This window comes from Echinops telfairi, unplaced genomic scaffold, assembly GCF_000313985.2.
Source record: "Echinops telfairi isolate 266 unplaced genomic scaffold, ASM31398v2 ScPeMD7_7458;HRSCAF=8496, whole genome shotgun sequence".
Classification (NCBI taxonomy): Eukaryota; Metazoa; Chordata; class Mammalia; order Afrosoricida; family Tenrecidae; genus Echinops; species Echinops telfairi.
Window position 1 is genome coordinate 16,185,832 of NW_022111358.1, and position 16,123 is coordinate 16,201,954.

The window sequence follows — 16,123 nt, forward strand, 5'->3', positions numbered from 1 at the left end:
CTGGGATGGAGTCATAACCGAACCCTGAAGAAGCCCCCCAAGGTGGGTGGGTCCACCTCTGCTAGGAGCCCCCCTGTGGAAGCTCCCCTTCTCCATAGCCAGCGGGCCCATCCGCAGGACACAGCTGCCCCAAGGGAGAAGGGAGCTGGGTGGTCTTCCCCAGGCTCTTGTCTCCAGGGCTACAGGCTCGGGATGGACTCCTGCAGAGACAAAGCAGGCGAGAAAGCTCCTGGGGTTCGCAAGTGGAGCTTGCTGTAGTGTGGGGGTCCCTGTGCCGAGGATCATTGGCCAGTTTCTAATTGTTCCCCCAAGTCTAAGCCCTGGATTAGCCTCTCAGCAGCCAGCACCCTGAGAAGCCATCAGGGGAGCGTATACTCTGTCCCTAGTGATGACAGGTCTTATCATCTCAGAGGCCTAAGGGGACCCCGCTGTCCCGCCCGCCCCCCATGGCCTGGGACTGCTGGAGGAAGTCTCCCCTCACCTGCAGAGCCTTCGCGGCTTTCCAGGCCGCCAGGTTCAACCTGGGGAGGCGGCTGCACCTTGTAAAGTCCCGGGGATAGGTGCTGGCCCTGAAGATGTCTCTGGAAATGGTGGTGATACCAGTGTTGTCACACACAATCCGAGACAGGGAGACCTGCTGCAGAGCTGTGCGCTGTCTCTTGGTGAAAACACCCTGCTTCTCCCACCAGAACCTGCCAAGACATTCAAGAGACAGGGGCGAAGGTTAGGAAGGAGTTCACTTAGAACAGGCCCCTGGTGTGTGCCTGGTACCGGATGTGATTTCATTCCGAACTGTACGTATTATTCTCATTCTATAGATGGGGGACAGGTACAGTCATCTGCCTAGTATTCAAGTGGCCAGAACCGGACGGGGTGGTTATGCGCCTTCAAGTAGGTTCCAACTCAGCACTGTCCGGTCCAGCACCATCCTCCCTAACCTTGGTTTGTGCCCCAAAGGAGTTAGCTCCTACACCACACGCTCACCGAAAGGGATGCCAGATCTAGCCGCGGCCTTCTGGGCCCATGCTTTTTTTCTGGAATCTGCTTGTCTAGAATCGCCAGGCTGACTACTCTGTCTCCTAGGTGAAAGGTGAGGCGCACGGCCCCGTCAACATCAGACTTGCCTGCGATAGTGATGTCCCTCCTGTGACCACCTGCCAGGGAGCCTCCTGTTCCGAGTCTTAGACAAAAATGAAGCTGGAAGATCAGCTCCCTCCCCTCGCTTCCGAGTGCTTTGTGCCAGGCCTCTCTGGTGCTGATCTCTGGTAGGGCAGGGCCCCCGGCTTACCTGTCTCCGTCGCGGAGGTTGCTAAACTGTTTCTCAAAAAGACAGGCCAGAAGAGGCCCCACGCGGGCCCCTGGCAAAAGAGGCTCTGCGATCGCCCCAATCCAGATGTCTATGTTGTCAGGCGTCCCGTACAGACGCAGGAACTTCCTTGCCAGAACCTTGTTTTTCAGCACTTGGCTAAGTTGTGCCAAGTTCCCAGGCTGAGAGAGCCCACAGAAGCGCCTCCAGGCGTTGTACCCTGAAACGGGAGGGAGCGCCGATGAGCCTCATCCCTGCGGCGTTCCCCTGGACTCCTGCTTCTCCACAGATTTCCTCTGGCAGAACGTATTTCGCAGCATTTCACAGGAAGGAGTTGCCCCCCAGGGACAGGAGCGACAGGAACAAACCGGTGCCTGATGCCAGGCGCCGCGCCACCACTGTGCGCAGCCAACCGAGGACCGCGTCCTGGTGTGCAAAGCTGTTGGGACCCCAAACTCAGAGCCACAAGCGTGGCGGCATGTAGTGGCATTATTACTGTGCCCGCGTGCCCAGTTAAGCACCAAGGTGACAGTGCCCAGGGCATCAAAGGGCTCTCCAGGTTTGCAGAATGAGTGAGTGAGCGAATGGTTACGTGAGCGAACGAGCCAACACATGAAACCCTTGGGAGCAGTTAACCTGCTCTGACGAGGACCCCAGACAGAATGACTGCCCGTGTGGGAGGTCTAGCATCAGCAAGGCTCCCCAGACAGAAGAGATGAAGGACTGTCTTGGACGGGATGAGGAATGATGAGGTTTCTTAGGGGTGGTGGCGGTGATAAAATGAGGTTTCTGTAGAGGGGGTGCCAAAAATGTTCTGATCTCAATCATGGTGATGGTCGAACATCCCTGCAACCGATTCTAAAAGCGTTCACGGTGCACTTTGCACAAGTGGATTTGAGAATACTCCAGTAAAGCTGTTTGTTGGGTGGTTGTGCGTATGCTAGTTTTGTTTTTCATTTCATGGGGATTGCCAAAGACCAGCCATACTGGTTTCTCAGCTGTGAGGGTCCCCAGAGCCCTGATGGCATAGTGGCTTATGCATTGAGCTGCTAGCCAGAAGGTCAGTGGTTCAAATCTGCCAGTCGCTCCATGGGGAAAAGATGAGGCTCACGGGGCAGTTCTACTCTGTCCTATAGGATTGCGCCAAGTCAGAATCAACTTGATAGCCCTGGTGCACCAGGGCCAAGTCACGTGATGTGGGTGGCCTTAACCTGAAGAAACATCGCCCGTGTGCTCTGCTGGACTGCAGCCCACAAGCGTCCCACCGCCCCTCAGCTGAGCAGAGTGAAGCCTTCTAACGCCTCACCCTTACTAAGCATGTTCACACATCTTCCTCGGGAACCTCACAACACCTTTGAGGGGCATTTTCTATCCAGCTCTACGGGAGGTTGAGCAGTTGGACTTTTCCCAAGGTCACTCCACGACTGACTCCATGAAGTTTAAACCTGATGTTCCAATTCCACAGTTGGGTTGGCGCTTGGGAAAGGATGGGAGGAGGTTGAAATAGCAGCATCAGGGTATCTGATACTCATGTCAGTAGTACCTCCCCATATCCGCCCTTCCTAGGGGCAAATAATGAGGGGAACAAAACAGGGTTTTGCCCTTTGGGAGGCCAGCAGGCCTAGTGGCCACCAGGGGGCGCCCTTAGCCCAGCCGTGCAGAGCACCTGATGAAGGCCCAGAGGGCAGGTTTGTGCAGTGCCTTTTGTGGTGCAGGGAGCCGGGTGGTTTGGACTACTAACCGCAACATCGGCGGTTCCAAACAAGCAGCTCAGACAGCAGGAGAAACGAGGCTCTCTAATCCCATAAAGTGTCGCAGTCTCAGGAACTCACAGGGGCTCTTCTACCCTGCCCTACAGGGTCAGTGTGGGTCAGAATTGACTTAATAGCCGTGTGCTTTGCCTTTTCATGCATTAAGAAGCCTCCCTTCCTGACCCCCAACTCCTTATACATGGTCAAAGGTCAGCTGAGGCAGGTGGAGCTTCAGGTGCTATGTAGACACGGAAGCAGGAGGGGAGGCGAGGGAGGGCCGAAGGCTTCCTCTACAGCCGATTGAACAGGGGAGATTGGACTTTAAATTTTACCACTTCCTAGTTATATGACCTTGGGAAAAATGCTGTCTCTGAGTTTTCCCCCTCATTTATAAAAGCAGACTGCTTCTCCAGGTTATTCCCTACCAAACACCAAACCCACTGCCATCGAGTTGATTCTGACTCACAGTGGCCCATACAGGGTTTCCAAGAGTATGAATCGTTCAAGGATCAGACAGGCTCACCTTCTGGGGAAGAGTGGCTGGTGGGTTTGAACTGCTGACCTTGCAGTTAACAGCCCAATGCTCAAGGTCAATGGAAGGACCTAATGTGCTCATATTCATAAAAGTGCTGAGCCTGGTGCATAGCAGTGGCTTAAAAAGTATACTTTTTCTTCTTTCCTGGGCATTTTGATGCTCACCAAACCGCCTGTCTCTCGACTCTAAGGTTTGCTTTTCTTCCCTTAGAGCCAGGAGTCAGAAGGCTGGACTTTTAGCCTCCTCCTTGCATCTAGGAGCCCTGGTGGCATAGTGGTTACACTTGATGCTTTTAACCAAGAGGTTAACAGTTTGAAACCATCAGCTGCTCTTGCAGGAGAAAGATGGGCCTTTCTACTCTCCTACGAGCTGCAGGCTCAGGAACTCACGGGAGCAGTTCTGCTCTGCCCTGTAGGGTCTCTATGAGTCCATATCGACTGGATCCCAGGGAGTTCGGTTTTGGTTTTCCCTGCAACTTGCCCCGTGGCAGGGAATGGAGCAGTTCATCCCTGTCTTGGAAATGGACGCGGTTTTTTGTTTATTTGTTTCCTTCTGGGAACGTTCAGATTGCCTTTTGTCAGCTCCTATGCCCACATCCTGGTCTTTTGATGGAAGAAAGCTGGGTGCCTGCTGTGACTGGGGAAGACGTGGGCAGACAGCAAACAGGTGTTCGTGGGCTTATCAACCTCAGCCTTGTGTGCCCTTAAACTTCAGCACAGCCTGCACAGCTCCAGAAAAGAGACACCCCCAGAGCTCAGTATGGAAGCGGGGGCCGAGGGCTCCCTCACCTGGGAGGCCATGGTCCCGGCTGCGCTGCATGTTGAGAGCCGCCAGATCCAGCCCGATCCTTTTCACCTGCCGGAACAACCGGTCCCGAAGCTCACCCACCAGCATTGAATCTTGACGGTTCAGCTTAGCAGGCGTGGCCATGAGGCCGCGTAGGAGAGGGTCGATGCCACCTGGTGGCAGGTGTGTGAACACAGATTAGGCCAGGGCCATCCCGTGATGCCAAGCCTAGGGGGCTCTGAGCTGGACGAGCTAGGTGCTTGTATTCTATGTGAATCAGGAAACGGGACTGGGCAGATAGATACACAGGGGACTGGCAGGGAAAAGTGTCAACCCCGCTTCTTAAAGAAAGAGGAGAAGGAAGGCTCCTTCCCTCCATTTTAACAAGCACCAGGCTGCCCTTGTCCCCCATTTTGGAAGCCCTCTGCTGCCTCAGGAGTGGGAGACCTTTGATCACCTGCCTCTTTTTCACTGTTCCCGGGGGATGGCTATCAGTGGCCTGAGAAGCAGCATGCCCTCCCGGTACAAAGCCTGGTTCTCCTGGGGCGACCCCATTCCCATGTCCACCCATCCCGCCTGTCTCTGGAAAACCCCGTCACCTTCATACACGACCTGCCAGCTGGCAAAGAAGGAGGAGCTCAGTGGGACACAGGAGCCAGGGCCCGAGGCCTGGTACCGGCTGTCCAGGCGGTACACCAAAGGCTGGAGCATGGTGTGGCCGAAGCGGAAGGCCAGGGTGAAGACGTTGGCCACTCGGGGGTCCACATTGGGGCAGTAGCCCTTGTAGGACCCCAGCGTTCTCTTGGCCCGGTCCTTGCCCAGAACCAAGGGCAGAAAATCTCTGTAGGTGATGATCTGAAGAGAAGACACGAGGGGAGCCTTACTTTGGTGGCCACCCACCCGCTCCCTCGTTGGCTGGGGTCTTTTGCTTTTCAAAGGACTATTCAGACGACCGACCACCCATGACATGTTCTGTCCTCGTGTCAAATGTAGCAATACTCATGTCCTGTCATTGATTTCCCATTCCAATGTTGCTTTCCTATTGGCTGATGAGCTACTGAAAGCGGTATGGGCAGGGCCACAGCTCTGAGTCCAGAGTTGAGCTTCTGGAAGAATTGGGGGTACAGGTCAGATCTCACAGACCCCCCCAGTCACATCTTCAAGGATGTATTCAGGAAGGTGGGAGTCACACCTTGTCCCCACCTGTCCCCTGGGTGAAGCTGAGACCCAGAGCTCCCTACCTGCATCATGGCCCCCACGATCTTCCGCGCCTCATAGTACAGCTTGTCCCCAGTCCACTGGGGGTTCAGGCACTTCAGCTGGGCGGCCAGGCGGTTGTGTTCGCGCATAAAGAGGGTGTGCAGGGCTGCCAGCATGGGGGTTTCACTGGATCGAGAGTCACCTTGAAAACCCCAAATGCAGGGTCACGACAGCCCTGCCCAGGAAAACGTCTTCTTGCTGGGGCGCCCTGGAGGTCCCTGGTTCAAATCCACTCAGAGACACGCTCCCGACAAAGTCACTGCCCGGCAACTCTACACGCATGGAGTCACAGGAGTTCACAGCGACTTGCCGGCAACTAACAGCAGTGACATATAGGGGGTGAGTCCCCTGTCACCAGAGAGTCGAGCAAGCAGAACTGGCCCTGCATCTGGGGACTCCTTCCCATGAGCCGATTCTGTGATAGATGAACCCAGATGTACGCCTGTGGCCTGCCTAGCGTTGAGGGCCAGAACCACACGCAGCCACCCCCCACCCCACTGCCCAGACACAGCCCCCGCTCCCGAGTCTGACCTGCCAGGAAGCAAGGGATGCGCGCGGAGCGGTTGGTGAGCAGGCAGGGGTCCGGCCGCTCATTGCCGAAGGGCAGCAAGTCCCGGCCCTGGTCGCGGAATTGTTGGTTGACGGCCAGGAGCCCCAGGTGGTTGGTCTTGTTGCGCAGCCGCAGGGCGAGGTCCACCTGGCTGCCGTACACCATGCTGGCGTCCACGAAGGAGGTGAGCGCGTTGATCTGATTGCGGACGGCGTTCTTGTCTTGAGGACAGGAGGGTGCCGAGCGGAAGAAAGGGATGCAGTCACTCTGGTTCTTGATGCGGGGGTCATTCGGCGGGACCTGGAGTGGGAGAGGGGGCTCAACAGCGGGCTCGCTCCTCCTCCTTGCCCACCTGCCTCAAAACATTGTCCCTACGCCTCTCCTTCAGGAAGACGCCTTAAGGTTGAAACTTAAGAGTCACGGAAGGCAAGTGATGGAAGAGGCCTCTGAGCTGATCTAGACTAGAGCCTCGTTTTCCAGATGGGGAGACGGGGGCTCCGAGGGGGCAAACGACAGGTAGTTAGTGGGAGAGGTGGGTTCAGAACCTCCTTCTCCCGGTGCTTGGGCATCTGGCATGACCTTGCTGTGCAGGGTCTTTGGACAGCAGGAAGGCCCACAAAAGCCAGCCCAGATGACAGGCAGCTCAGACCACACGGACCTCTGCAGGGTTGTGTGGCTCTACATTGAGACGTCTTCTTTTTATCTTTTTGTTTGGCTCTATCTCACTCGCCGCCCTCAACTCGATGCTGACAGGGTAGAACTGCCCGGTGGGTTTCTGAGACGGAGCCTCTTTATGGGAGGAGGAAGCTTGATAGAAACGCCCAAAGCTACAGAGAGGTGTGATGGGTAGACCTGGGAGGCTCCTCCAAAGGGCTGCCCCAGCAGGGTTCGAGAACTGCAGAAGGTTTCAGCCCGGAGCCCCTCGCATGCCCTCCCTGGTGACGGCTGCCCTGCCTCTGAACGCGTGTGTGCCTCTGCGCATGCATGTGCATGTGCATGCATGTGTGCCTGGGTACTGTGTGTTCTCACTCCCAACAGACGTGTGGCACTCTGGGTTCCCTCTTGCCTTTCTGGGTTCTCACCGCCCCTTCATGTCGGCCTGAGAGGAGGCTCACAACCCACTGTGAGGAGAGGGAGAAGGCAGGAGGAGCGGGGCCAGAGCGAAGCGATCCTAAAGACCCCCCAAGGCTGCCAAGGGTTAGGGCCCGTCTGACGCCCGCTTGGCCCTCCATGAAGCCGGCATGGCCCCTCCTGGGAGAGCGTGCCACTCTGGCACCCCAGACCACACACCCACACAGAACGAGGACTCTGCCCCGGGTCTCTTGGCACCACCAGTCTTCGGTGACAGAGCACAGTGGCTCCTGGTGTCTTTGACTGACACCCAACCCCGAAGACAGATGGGAGCATGGGGCTGCCACACTTGGGGTCCCCAGCCCCGGCTCTCTGGTTGGGCCCTGGGGGCTTAGCTGGGGTACCTTGATGGGGAAGCAGGGGGGCAGCTGAGCACAGGTCTTCTCACAGTCAACGCCCCCCGAGAAGGCCACTCTGGCTGGGGACTCTGGGGTGAAGTCCAGGTCATGGTCGATGAACTGGCCCCACTGCATGAACATGAGGGTCCGGTGCGAGTCGGAGGCCAGCCTCTCACTGGGGAAGCGCACAATCAGGTTGGAGACCTCCCGGACCTGGGTGGGACAAAAAACGTCAGCATAGCCCTGGCTCCCTGACCCGGGGAAGGACCCCCGGGACACAGGAGACAGTGCAGCGCCCCCTGCAGGAGGAGATGCGCAGGCCTTTGCTGCTCCCTCCCCTCCCCCCTTTCTCTTAGAGACGTAGCTGGTCCCACGGTGGCTGTCACAGGAAGCCCTGGTGGCACAGTGGTGACATGTGGGGCTGCTGACTGCAAGGGAGCAGTTCGAAACCACCAGTAGGAGAAAGGCGGGGCTTCCATCCCTGTAGAGAGTGGCCGTCTCAAGGGCAGTTCTGCCCTGTCCAATCGGGTCAGCACCGACTCACTGGCAGTGAGTTTGGTTTGAGTGAGATGGTGACCGTCGTCCCCAGAAGGATAGGTTCTGAGGATTCTGGGAATAAAAAGAAGGCTAAGGAGCCACTGGCCTAGTCCAAACCTCACTAACTATTTTAGAGAGAAGAAAAGACCAAATCAACAGCTCAATTGATGGATTAATAGATAGTTCTAAAGTAGAATTGATAGATACATTAAAGGATTGCTAGGTGATGGATGACAGGTATGTAAGCAACGACTAGATACATGGATGGAAGGATCAGCGGAAGAAAAATGAATCAACTCACCTTGACACTAGAGAGATGGATCGCTACACTAACAGCGTAACTCGATGATGTTAAATGGAGCCATAGACATAGCTAGACACGGTCGATAGCTCTTCATACTTAGCAAGCTGCTTTGACACGAATTCTCTCAGAAAACGAACACTACTGCCATCATGGCCGGCACCGTAGACCGTGTTCTCTGACGTTCTTTGTCCCAGCGGCTCATTTAATAGTCACTCCAGCCTGATGGTATAGCTACTGTGGTGTTGCCATCTTACAGACGAAGAAGCTGAGGCTCAGAAAGCTGGATTCCATGCCCAGGATCACCTTTGAACCCTGCCCGCCTGACCCTGGACCAGGTTTGAAGAGACCCTCAACCACCCTGACTCACGAGGGGCAGAGGGAAGCCATTGAGCCTCTTGCAGGGAGTCCAGCCGAAGGGGCGGGACCGCCCGTCCTCATACTGGGCCGGCAGCCAGCGGGCCAGGGCCCTGTTGGAGGATCCCAGCCAGGGCCTCTTCCTGCAGCAGAAAGGGACTGAGCTTAGCCGGGCTCAAGACCCAGGTGGGCTCAGCATGGAGGGGGGCGGGGGGCAGGGTGAGAGAGGCGGGCATCCAGTGGGTCGGGCACAGCCCCTGGCATCACCCACTTGTTGTTGCATCTCCCCGTGATGGTGCGGTACTGGTCACTGCACTGCTCAGCGTTGACCGGGAAATGACAGCCGCTGACCTTGGACAGCAGCTGAAGCTGGGCTTCCGTGAGCACATCTAGGGGCGGAGAGGCAGGGTCGGAGGCTCAGAGTCTTTCCTAAGCTGCCCTGTCCCTCCCAATCCTCCATCCCTGGCTTCTTATCACTCCCTGGCTGGAGCAGGTCCCGGGCTGGGCGGGGAAGCTCAGTACCAGTGGCGTTGAAGGACCCGAATCCCTCAGGGTGGACCTTCTGCTCTAACAGCCCCAAGGCCACATGCATACAGTCAGCGGCTCGGATGACGCTCCTGGTGGTCGCCACAGGCCGCTTGAAGCAGGACAAGAGATCCATGGGGCTGACCGAGCCACTGCGAAGCCGCTGCTTGATGCTGCCCAGAAAGGGAAGGGAAGGCTAGAGACAGGTGCAGACATACCTGGCAACCCCAGGCCGGGGACGGACAGGGACAGACAGATAAAGGGACCAGAGAGAAGCTCTCTCCAGCGGAGGCCCCATGGTGGCTGGGGCAGGGCAGTGGTACCATGGGCTTGACTGGAGCTCAGCTGCTCAGGGATCCTCCCCAGCCCAGGCCCACCTCCTCTGCGTCCGATTGTAGGCTGTGTCCACCATCAGCTTGGCCTCTGCAATGCAGTCCTGTAGGACTGAGCTCGCCACTGTCCTGGGGGAGGCTGCCCAGAGGCACGAGGACTCAGTGTCCAGAGGAGCCACGGGACCCTCATGCCCAAGACCTTCCCTCATCCCACCCCCATCAGCCCTGTCTCCTCCTTGGCTGTGTGAGGGCCTATTACCTGGAGGAGAGCCCTCACAGGGCTGGTGGGCCACGAGTATGGTCAGCACCCCTGCCAGGGCCAGCAGCAGCTTCACCTCTGCCAGGGGACTCCTGGCCACGGCTGGCTCGGCCACTGACACCCACATCCTGAATCTGCTGGGGTCTCTGCTCCCTTCGCTCCCAGAGGCCCCAAGCAGACCCCTTCAGCTCTTCTCTGGCAGCAGCCCGGGCAGGGACTTTTAAACCCCATCCTGGAGCGGGGAGGGGAGTGCTAAAAGATCTGCCCCTTAGGGTGGAGCCCTGGGACTTCCCTTTGGTTTCCAGGATGGTGTGAGAATGAGCACCCCCTCCCACCCTTCCCCTTGCCAGCCTGTGGGGGTTCTTCCCTCCCTCCCCTGCCCTCAGGCTTTGTGATGAGCGTAAGCGGTTAACAGGAAGACCCTCACCCTCCATATCCTCATCAGTGAAATGGGGTAGCTGCCTGTCCCCAGAGACCACATCAGAAGAAGGGTGTAGCAGCGCTTCGAGATGCACGTGGTGCTCTGCGAGGATCCCTGGTGGCGCAGCCTCAGGCTCAGCTGCTAGCCAACAGGTCTCTCCTTGGGCAAAAGACTTGACCATCTGCTTCCGTGAAGAGTTACCGCTGGGGACACGCTGCGGGGCAGTTCTGCCACCCGCACATCGAGGGGTCACAAGCTCGAGTGAACCTGATGGCCACTAACAACGACAAGTCCCAAGGCTGACCCTGACCACTGATTTTACCTGGCACCCAGCCCCGCAAGTCTCCCGGTGTGCTCCCACCTTACCCTGCCTGACTTGCCCTCTCCTTCCCAGCGCCTGCCACCTCCTAGCCCCAGACAGAATGTACTTATGTGCGATCACAAATGTGTCTTGCGTCTCCTTCCAGTAGAAGCTAGGGTCCCCCAGAGTGGGGGTTCTCTTTGGGCCGCTCACGGATGCTCTCCTGCAGGGCCTGGACCACAGCATCACTCTGACCCAGGGGGTGGGACCTGCCTGTCACTAACTAGTGTGGCTTTGGAGAAGTCACTTCTCCCGGTGACCCACTTTCCCCCTTCCTAAAACGGGGGTTGGGCCAGATGATTGGCAATGCTTCTCTCTCTCTCCGACCTGACATGGGCCGTGCCTGGCTCCCCTTGAATCCCCGTCCACGTGCCTTGCCCAGTGTAAGGCCTGGCTTTAGGTAGCTGCTCTATGCTCAGTAACTGCATTGAATAAGTGGGTGATGTATGATCTATGATCCACTCCTCCTCCCTCCCCCCTCAGTACTACTCGCTCTAAGGCTCCGGGGGGCAAGGCGGCGTGGTGACCCAGGCAGGGTCTGGCAGTGAAACGATAGGGTCGCCTTTAGGGGTCGTTTGGTGAATGCAATGAGATGTAATGGGAAAGCAGACAACCAAGCGATCCCCAGAGCAGACCTGCAGAAGAGGCAGAGTCCCACCTTGGACTGGGTGCATCTCCAGATGGTGCTCCATGTCTACCAGAGTCGGTCTACTGGGAGTGGTGGGCTTAGACTCTGGGTTCCTATGGGCTTACTCAGCTTCGCCTGAGAGGTGGTTTGTGGCCACAGGGCCAGAGCGCGCTGCGTTTGAGGGGGCTCTGTCACGGCCTGAAAATGGGGTGAGTCTCCATGTCCACATGGGAGGTCTAGAGGACGCCCCCCCATCAGGCTCGGGCTTCCTCACGTGGCCTGGCCTTTCCACCTGTGGTCTCCTGGGTTGGGTAAAGCCAATGGAGTTTGACTGATGGCCATGGTCTCAGCCCATCTCAAAATCAAAACCACGCCCACTGCCGTAGAGTCAACGCTGACTCACAGCAGCCCAGTAGGCCAGGATGGACCTGCCCCTGTGCGACCCGGGACTGCGGCTCTCTGTGGGGGTAGAAAGCCCTGTCTTTCTTCCATGGAGCAGCTCGTAGCCTGGGACTGCTGCCCTTGCACTTAGCAGCCCAATGAGTAAAAGGTGATGGAGCGTGACTGGTGACCCATGGTCTCAACCCCATCCCCATCTCAGTCTGCCTGGAAAACCCGCTCCTCTCTCAAAACTCAGCTCAGGACCCCTGATGCCCTGCAGCCTGGCTGCACTGGCCCCTTCTTCAGCTGGCAACCTCCGTGCCTTTCGCAGGGCAGCCCCAAGGTCTTCTCCACACTCCCAGCAGGCCTGTTCCTGGTGCCCGCCTCCCCTGCTCTGCAGCCCCACCTCCCACCCAAACCCCTGCACCCCTGCTCCTCCCACACCAACGCCACTGCCCTCCACGGTTGCTTTTGAAACGGTCATTTCAGCAACTCCTTTTACAAGCTCCAGTTAAAGGCCTTGGCCCTTCTGGTCTGATCGCCTTATCTTTAGCAGAAGTGGCTGTCCAGCAGCTGAAAGCACACTGGGTGGCTTGTCATTGACCCGCAGCGTGACTTTGCATACACCACAACCTCCCCCGAACCTGGTTCCAATTCCAGGAGAAGGGGACAAAGACCCCTGGGAAGGAGAGTGCTAGCAAACGGTGTAGAGTACTCCCCCAGGAGTCCCCGTGACACGGTGGATACACACTCAGGTGCTGCCTGAAAGGTCAGTGGTTCAGACTCACCAGCTGCTCGGCAAAGGACAATGTGGCCGTCGGCTTCCCACAGAGAAACCCTGTAGGAGCCGTTCTACCCTGCCTTCAAGGGTCCTTGTAAGTCGGAACAGCAAGGAGTTTATGGAGAATTCTCCCCAAGTGTGCTTCTCCCAGCTCTCACTCTCGGGGCGCCAGAGTCTGTAGTGGTTGGACCACAGGGCCACAGGGCGACAGGGTGGGGGGCTGTAACCTGGGATGCTCTCCTCCCAGAGTCCCTGCAACTCAGGGGCTCTAACCCTTCAGCAACCGTGAATCGCGCACAGGTTCTTCCTGAGAGAGACGTCTGAGACACACCCAGCCTCGCCACGTTGGCTAGTCTTCCAGGGATTCTGACACATTGGCTACTCAGGGATGGTGAGAGGCAAGCTGATGGGAGCAAACCCCCAAGGGGCCCTGGCATAGGGTTAGGTTGCCTGAGCCCATACCCTAGACTCGGGAAGGCAGGTCCGTGGGACACTCCTTGGGCCAGCTATTTGGGGTGTGGTATGAGGGAGAAGCAAGAGCTTCCTCGTCTCTGTCTGTCCTGGTCTCAGTCTGCTGGCCTCTGGCTTTCCCATCTGCCTCCTCCCACAGGACCCTACCCCTCCACATCCACACCCCCATCCTCTATCTGTTTCTGGGCCTCGGCTGATCCTGCAGGAAGCGTTTCTCTCCCCTCCCAGTTCCCTCTGGCAGCCATCTCTGCTGAACTGGGAGGTGAAATGGCCCGGCCTGGCTCCAGTCTTTGGTGATTGCTAGGGGGCCATGCAAACAGGGTGTGTGAAACAAATAGAAGGAGGTGGTCAGTTTTACCATTACTGCTGGGTATGAAATGAGCTGTTTCAGATGCAGGAACAGGACATTCCATCAAGAAGGAAGAGCCACTGGCAAAGCCCATTCAAGATCCCTGTGGCCAATGGGAGGCTACACACAGGCGGTGGGCTTCCCCGCCCTCAGAATGATGTCATCCGTGCACTGATCAGCACCAAAGGAGCTTTGTACACCCTTGACCAGGCAGGGCAGAGGCCAGGGAGCCCTGTGGCTGAGGGGCTCAGGAGCAGAGAGAGATGTGCCTACCAGGAAGACTGAGAAGAGGCACTTCAGACCAAAGAATTCTCTCCTTCGTGTTTCGTTTTTAAATTCTGGCGTGCACTCCGTTAGCTCCGTCATCATGACAGTTGTCTGTGAGTTCAGTGGGGCTGTTGCCAGGGCCACGATGGCTCAGAAGAGAAGGAGGGCATCTTGGGAGGGCCGTTGGTGTCAGAATGGAAGAAAGAAGGATGGAGGCTGGCGGCACGTCTGACCTCTGCCTCCTAGGAGTCCTTCGTGGGCAAATATGGACTCTCTCCCTTCCCTATGGCCAGAGGAGGTGAGACATGGCCCTCCTGCCTTTTCCTCTGTGCCCCAGCCACAGCCCTTGCCACCTGGAAGCTCATGGGAAGCTTGAGATGTGGGATGAGGAATCAGGGTTCCCTAGATTCCCCTCCCAGCACCATCACCCCCTCGAGAGGTGACTCAACCTCTCAGAGACACCCTCCTCCCTGTCAGACAGAAATCATGTCAACCCTATCTTAGAGAGTCCTTGGGAGAGCGTAGACTGCCACCACAGTCCCTGGTCTGCAGCACGCATTCAGCAATGCTTGTTGAATCAGCCCGTTGCTCTGTTGTTTTATTGTCTCCTTTGTGATGCTCCCTTGGGACTATCCGCAAGGCAGTGATGGACATCAAGGGATGGGTAGGACAAGGAGTTTAAGAGTGTGGACCACTCAGAGCTAGGCACCTGGAAGGTCTCCAAAATTATCGTCGTTCAGACCTGGTTCTCTGAGCCCTCCTGTTTATGTTGGCCTGGATGTGGCAGTCCTGGGTCATTGAACCAGAGTGAACCTCAGTAACAGAGAACAAAGCACCCCCAGGGTCTCTAGTCCACACCTCTGCCCACCCCCTCCAGCGGTGGCCTTCCAGGGCCTAGACACAAAGGCCCAGGCCATGTCTGCTTGCTACTCTAGGGAACTTAAATACCTCATGCAATGATTCTCGGGGCTCGACTGAATATCTGTGGAATGTATACAGTCATCCAGACTTTGCCTGGCTTGACCCTCGGGGTCGGGGAATAGGTTGGTACTATACATTGGCCAGAACCTGGACCCATTGACAGGAACACCGTTCCCCCTGGACACATCATAGGCCCCGTCTTGCCAGGCAGAGGGCTAGACCTTGAACCACAAAGAGACTGCCCTCCCTAGCATCTCCCAGCTATAATACACAGTACCCTGCTCTCCGGCCACCCCTGGCTATCTCAAAACCTCAAGCTTCTGCAACCACTTTCATAAGAACTGTCGACCAACCACAGTCAAGTGGCTGGCCACAGCCACGATTGGATCTCTTTATCTGCTCAGCTCCAACGGCCTCCATTGACACAGCCAGGTCTGGGAAGACCAGCATGCTGACATCTACTGGATGTGTCACCTGGTTTGCAGTGCAATGGCCCAGCTGCCTAGAGCCAGGGTCGGGAGTGTGTGCACGTGTGGGGAAATCTGTCTGGGGCCTTGGAGAGCTGGCCTGGCAGCCCCGCACCACCCTTGTCTGACTGTGTAACATTGGGTTTGACTTCTCTGAGCTGCTACTAGTCAACAAGGGACAGGAAGACACAAGAAGAAGGTAGGAGGTTCTGGGGAGCCCCCAAGGGGTGCACAGTTCCTGGGGCACGGGTCAGATGAAGGCAAGCACTCTCCCTCTGTTTTCGTCCTCCCTGTCCTTGGGTGAGAGCTGGTGCCTTGCCGCCTCCATCAGACTGGACATGCCCAGTGTCCGAGTCCAGGCTCTCCGAGAAGGTAGACCCTGCTTTGAGTCAACAACATCAGGAGAACGAGGGCTCGGGCCCCCAGCTCCAGCTCACTATTCATCCCTGAAGGGGGTGGGCTCCAGAGAGCAGGTCTTGGCTGGTCAGGTGACCCACTGAGCCCTAGCTCGGGGCCGGCAGGGTGCTCTGTGTGTCAGCCCCTCACACCATAGCCCCACACCAACCCGGCTCTCTTCTTGTTCGGTACAGAGAACATTCTGGGTCTCAGCCTCAAACCAGGAATATTTTAAGTCACACCATTTTGGGTGAACCACACCTTGGGTCCTTGTCCTTAGGCTCAAAGGACACAGGGATGGCCCGAGGGAGGAGAAGTCTCCTCACCAGCCAGGCCGAGGGGTGGTGGAGGCTGGGCAGTGGGGTCTGGCAGACCAAGCTGCCGGTGAGCCATGTGGCTGCCTCAGCCCCCCTGAAACACGCTGGAGCAGGGAATGGGCAGAGAATGAGCACATAACCACACCGGGCCTGGCTGATGGATGGAGTTGGAGGATTGCACCGTCCTTCGGCCTCCCTTGACCCACACATTAAAAAAGAGGGAGAAGACACTCAGCACAGTTTACACACACACACACACACACACACACACACACACACACTCACACACGGACCCTATCATTGTGTCTCAGCATCTCTAGAGACTGAGAAAGAGCGGCTCGGTGAAGGTGGAGGGTCGGGGCGTGCTCCAGACAGAGGGGTGAGATCCACAGGGT

At 57.2% G+C, this 16,123-nt stretch overlaps 1 protein-coding gene across 1 annotated transcript; it reads right to left on the reverse strand.

Annotated features, from left to right (window-relative positions):
• Positions 1-179: 179 nt before the first annotated feature.
• EPX (eosinophil peroxidase) lies at positions 180-10,095 on the reverse strand. Its single transcript, XM_013005761.1, has 13 exons — positions 9,969-10,095; positions 9,755-9,848; positions 9,375-9,550; positions 9,124-9,241; positions 8,866-8,995; positions 7,664-7,870; positions 6,170-6,488; positions 5,620-5,780; positions 4,978-5,233; positions 4,381-4,551; positions 1,289-1,526; positions 482-692; positions 180-200 (listed from the first exon to the last, which is right to left on the reverse strand). Exons 1-13 carry the CDS (start codon positions 10,093-10,095, stop codon positions 180-182), a joined length of 2,229 nt encoding a protein of 742 aa, XP_012861215.1.
• Between the last annotated feature and the right edge of the window lie 6,028 nt (positions 10,096-16,123).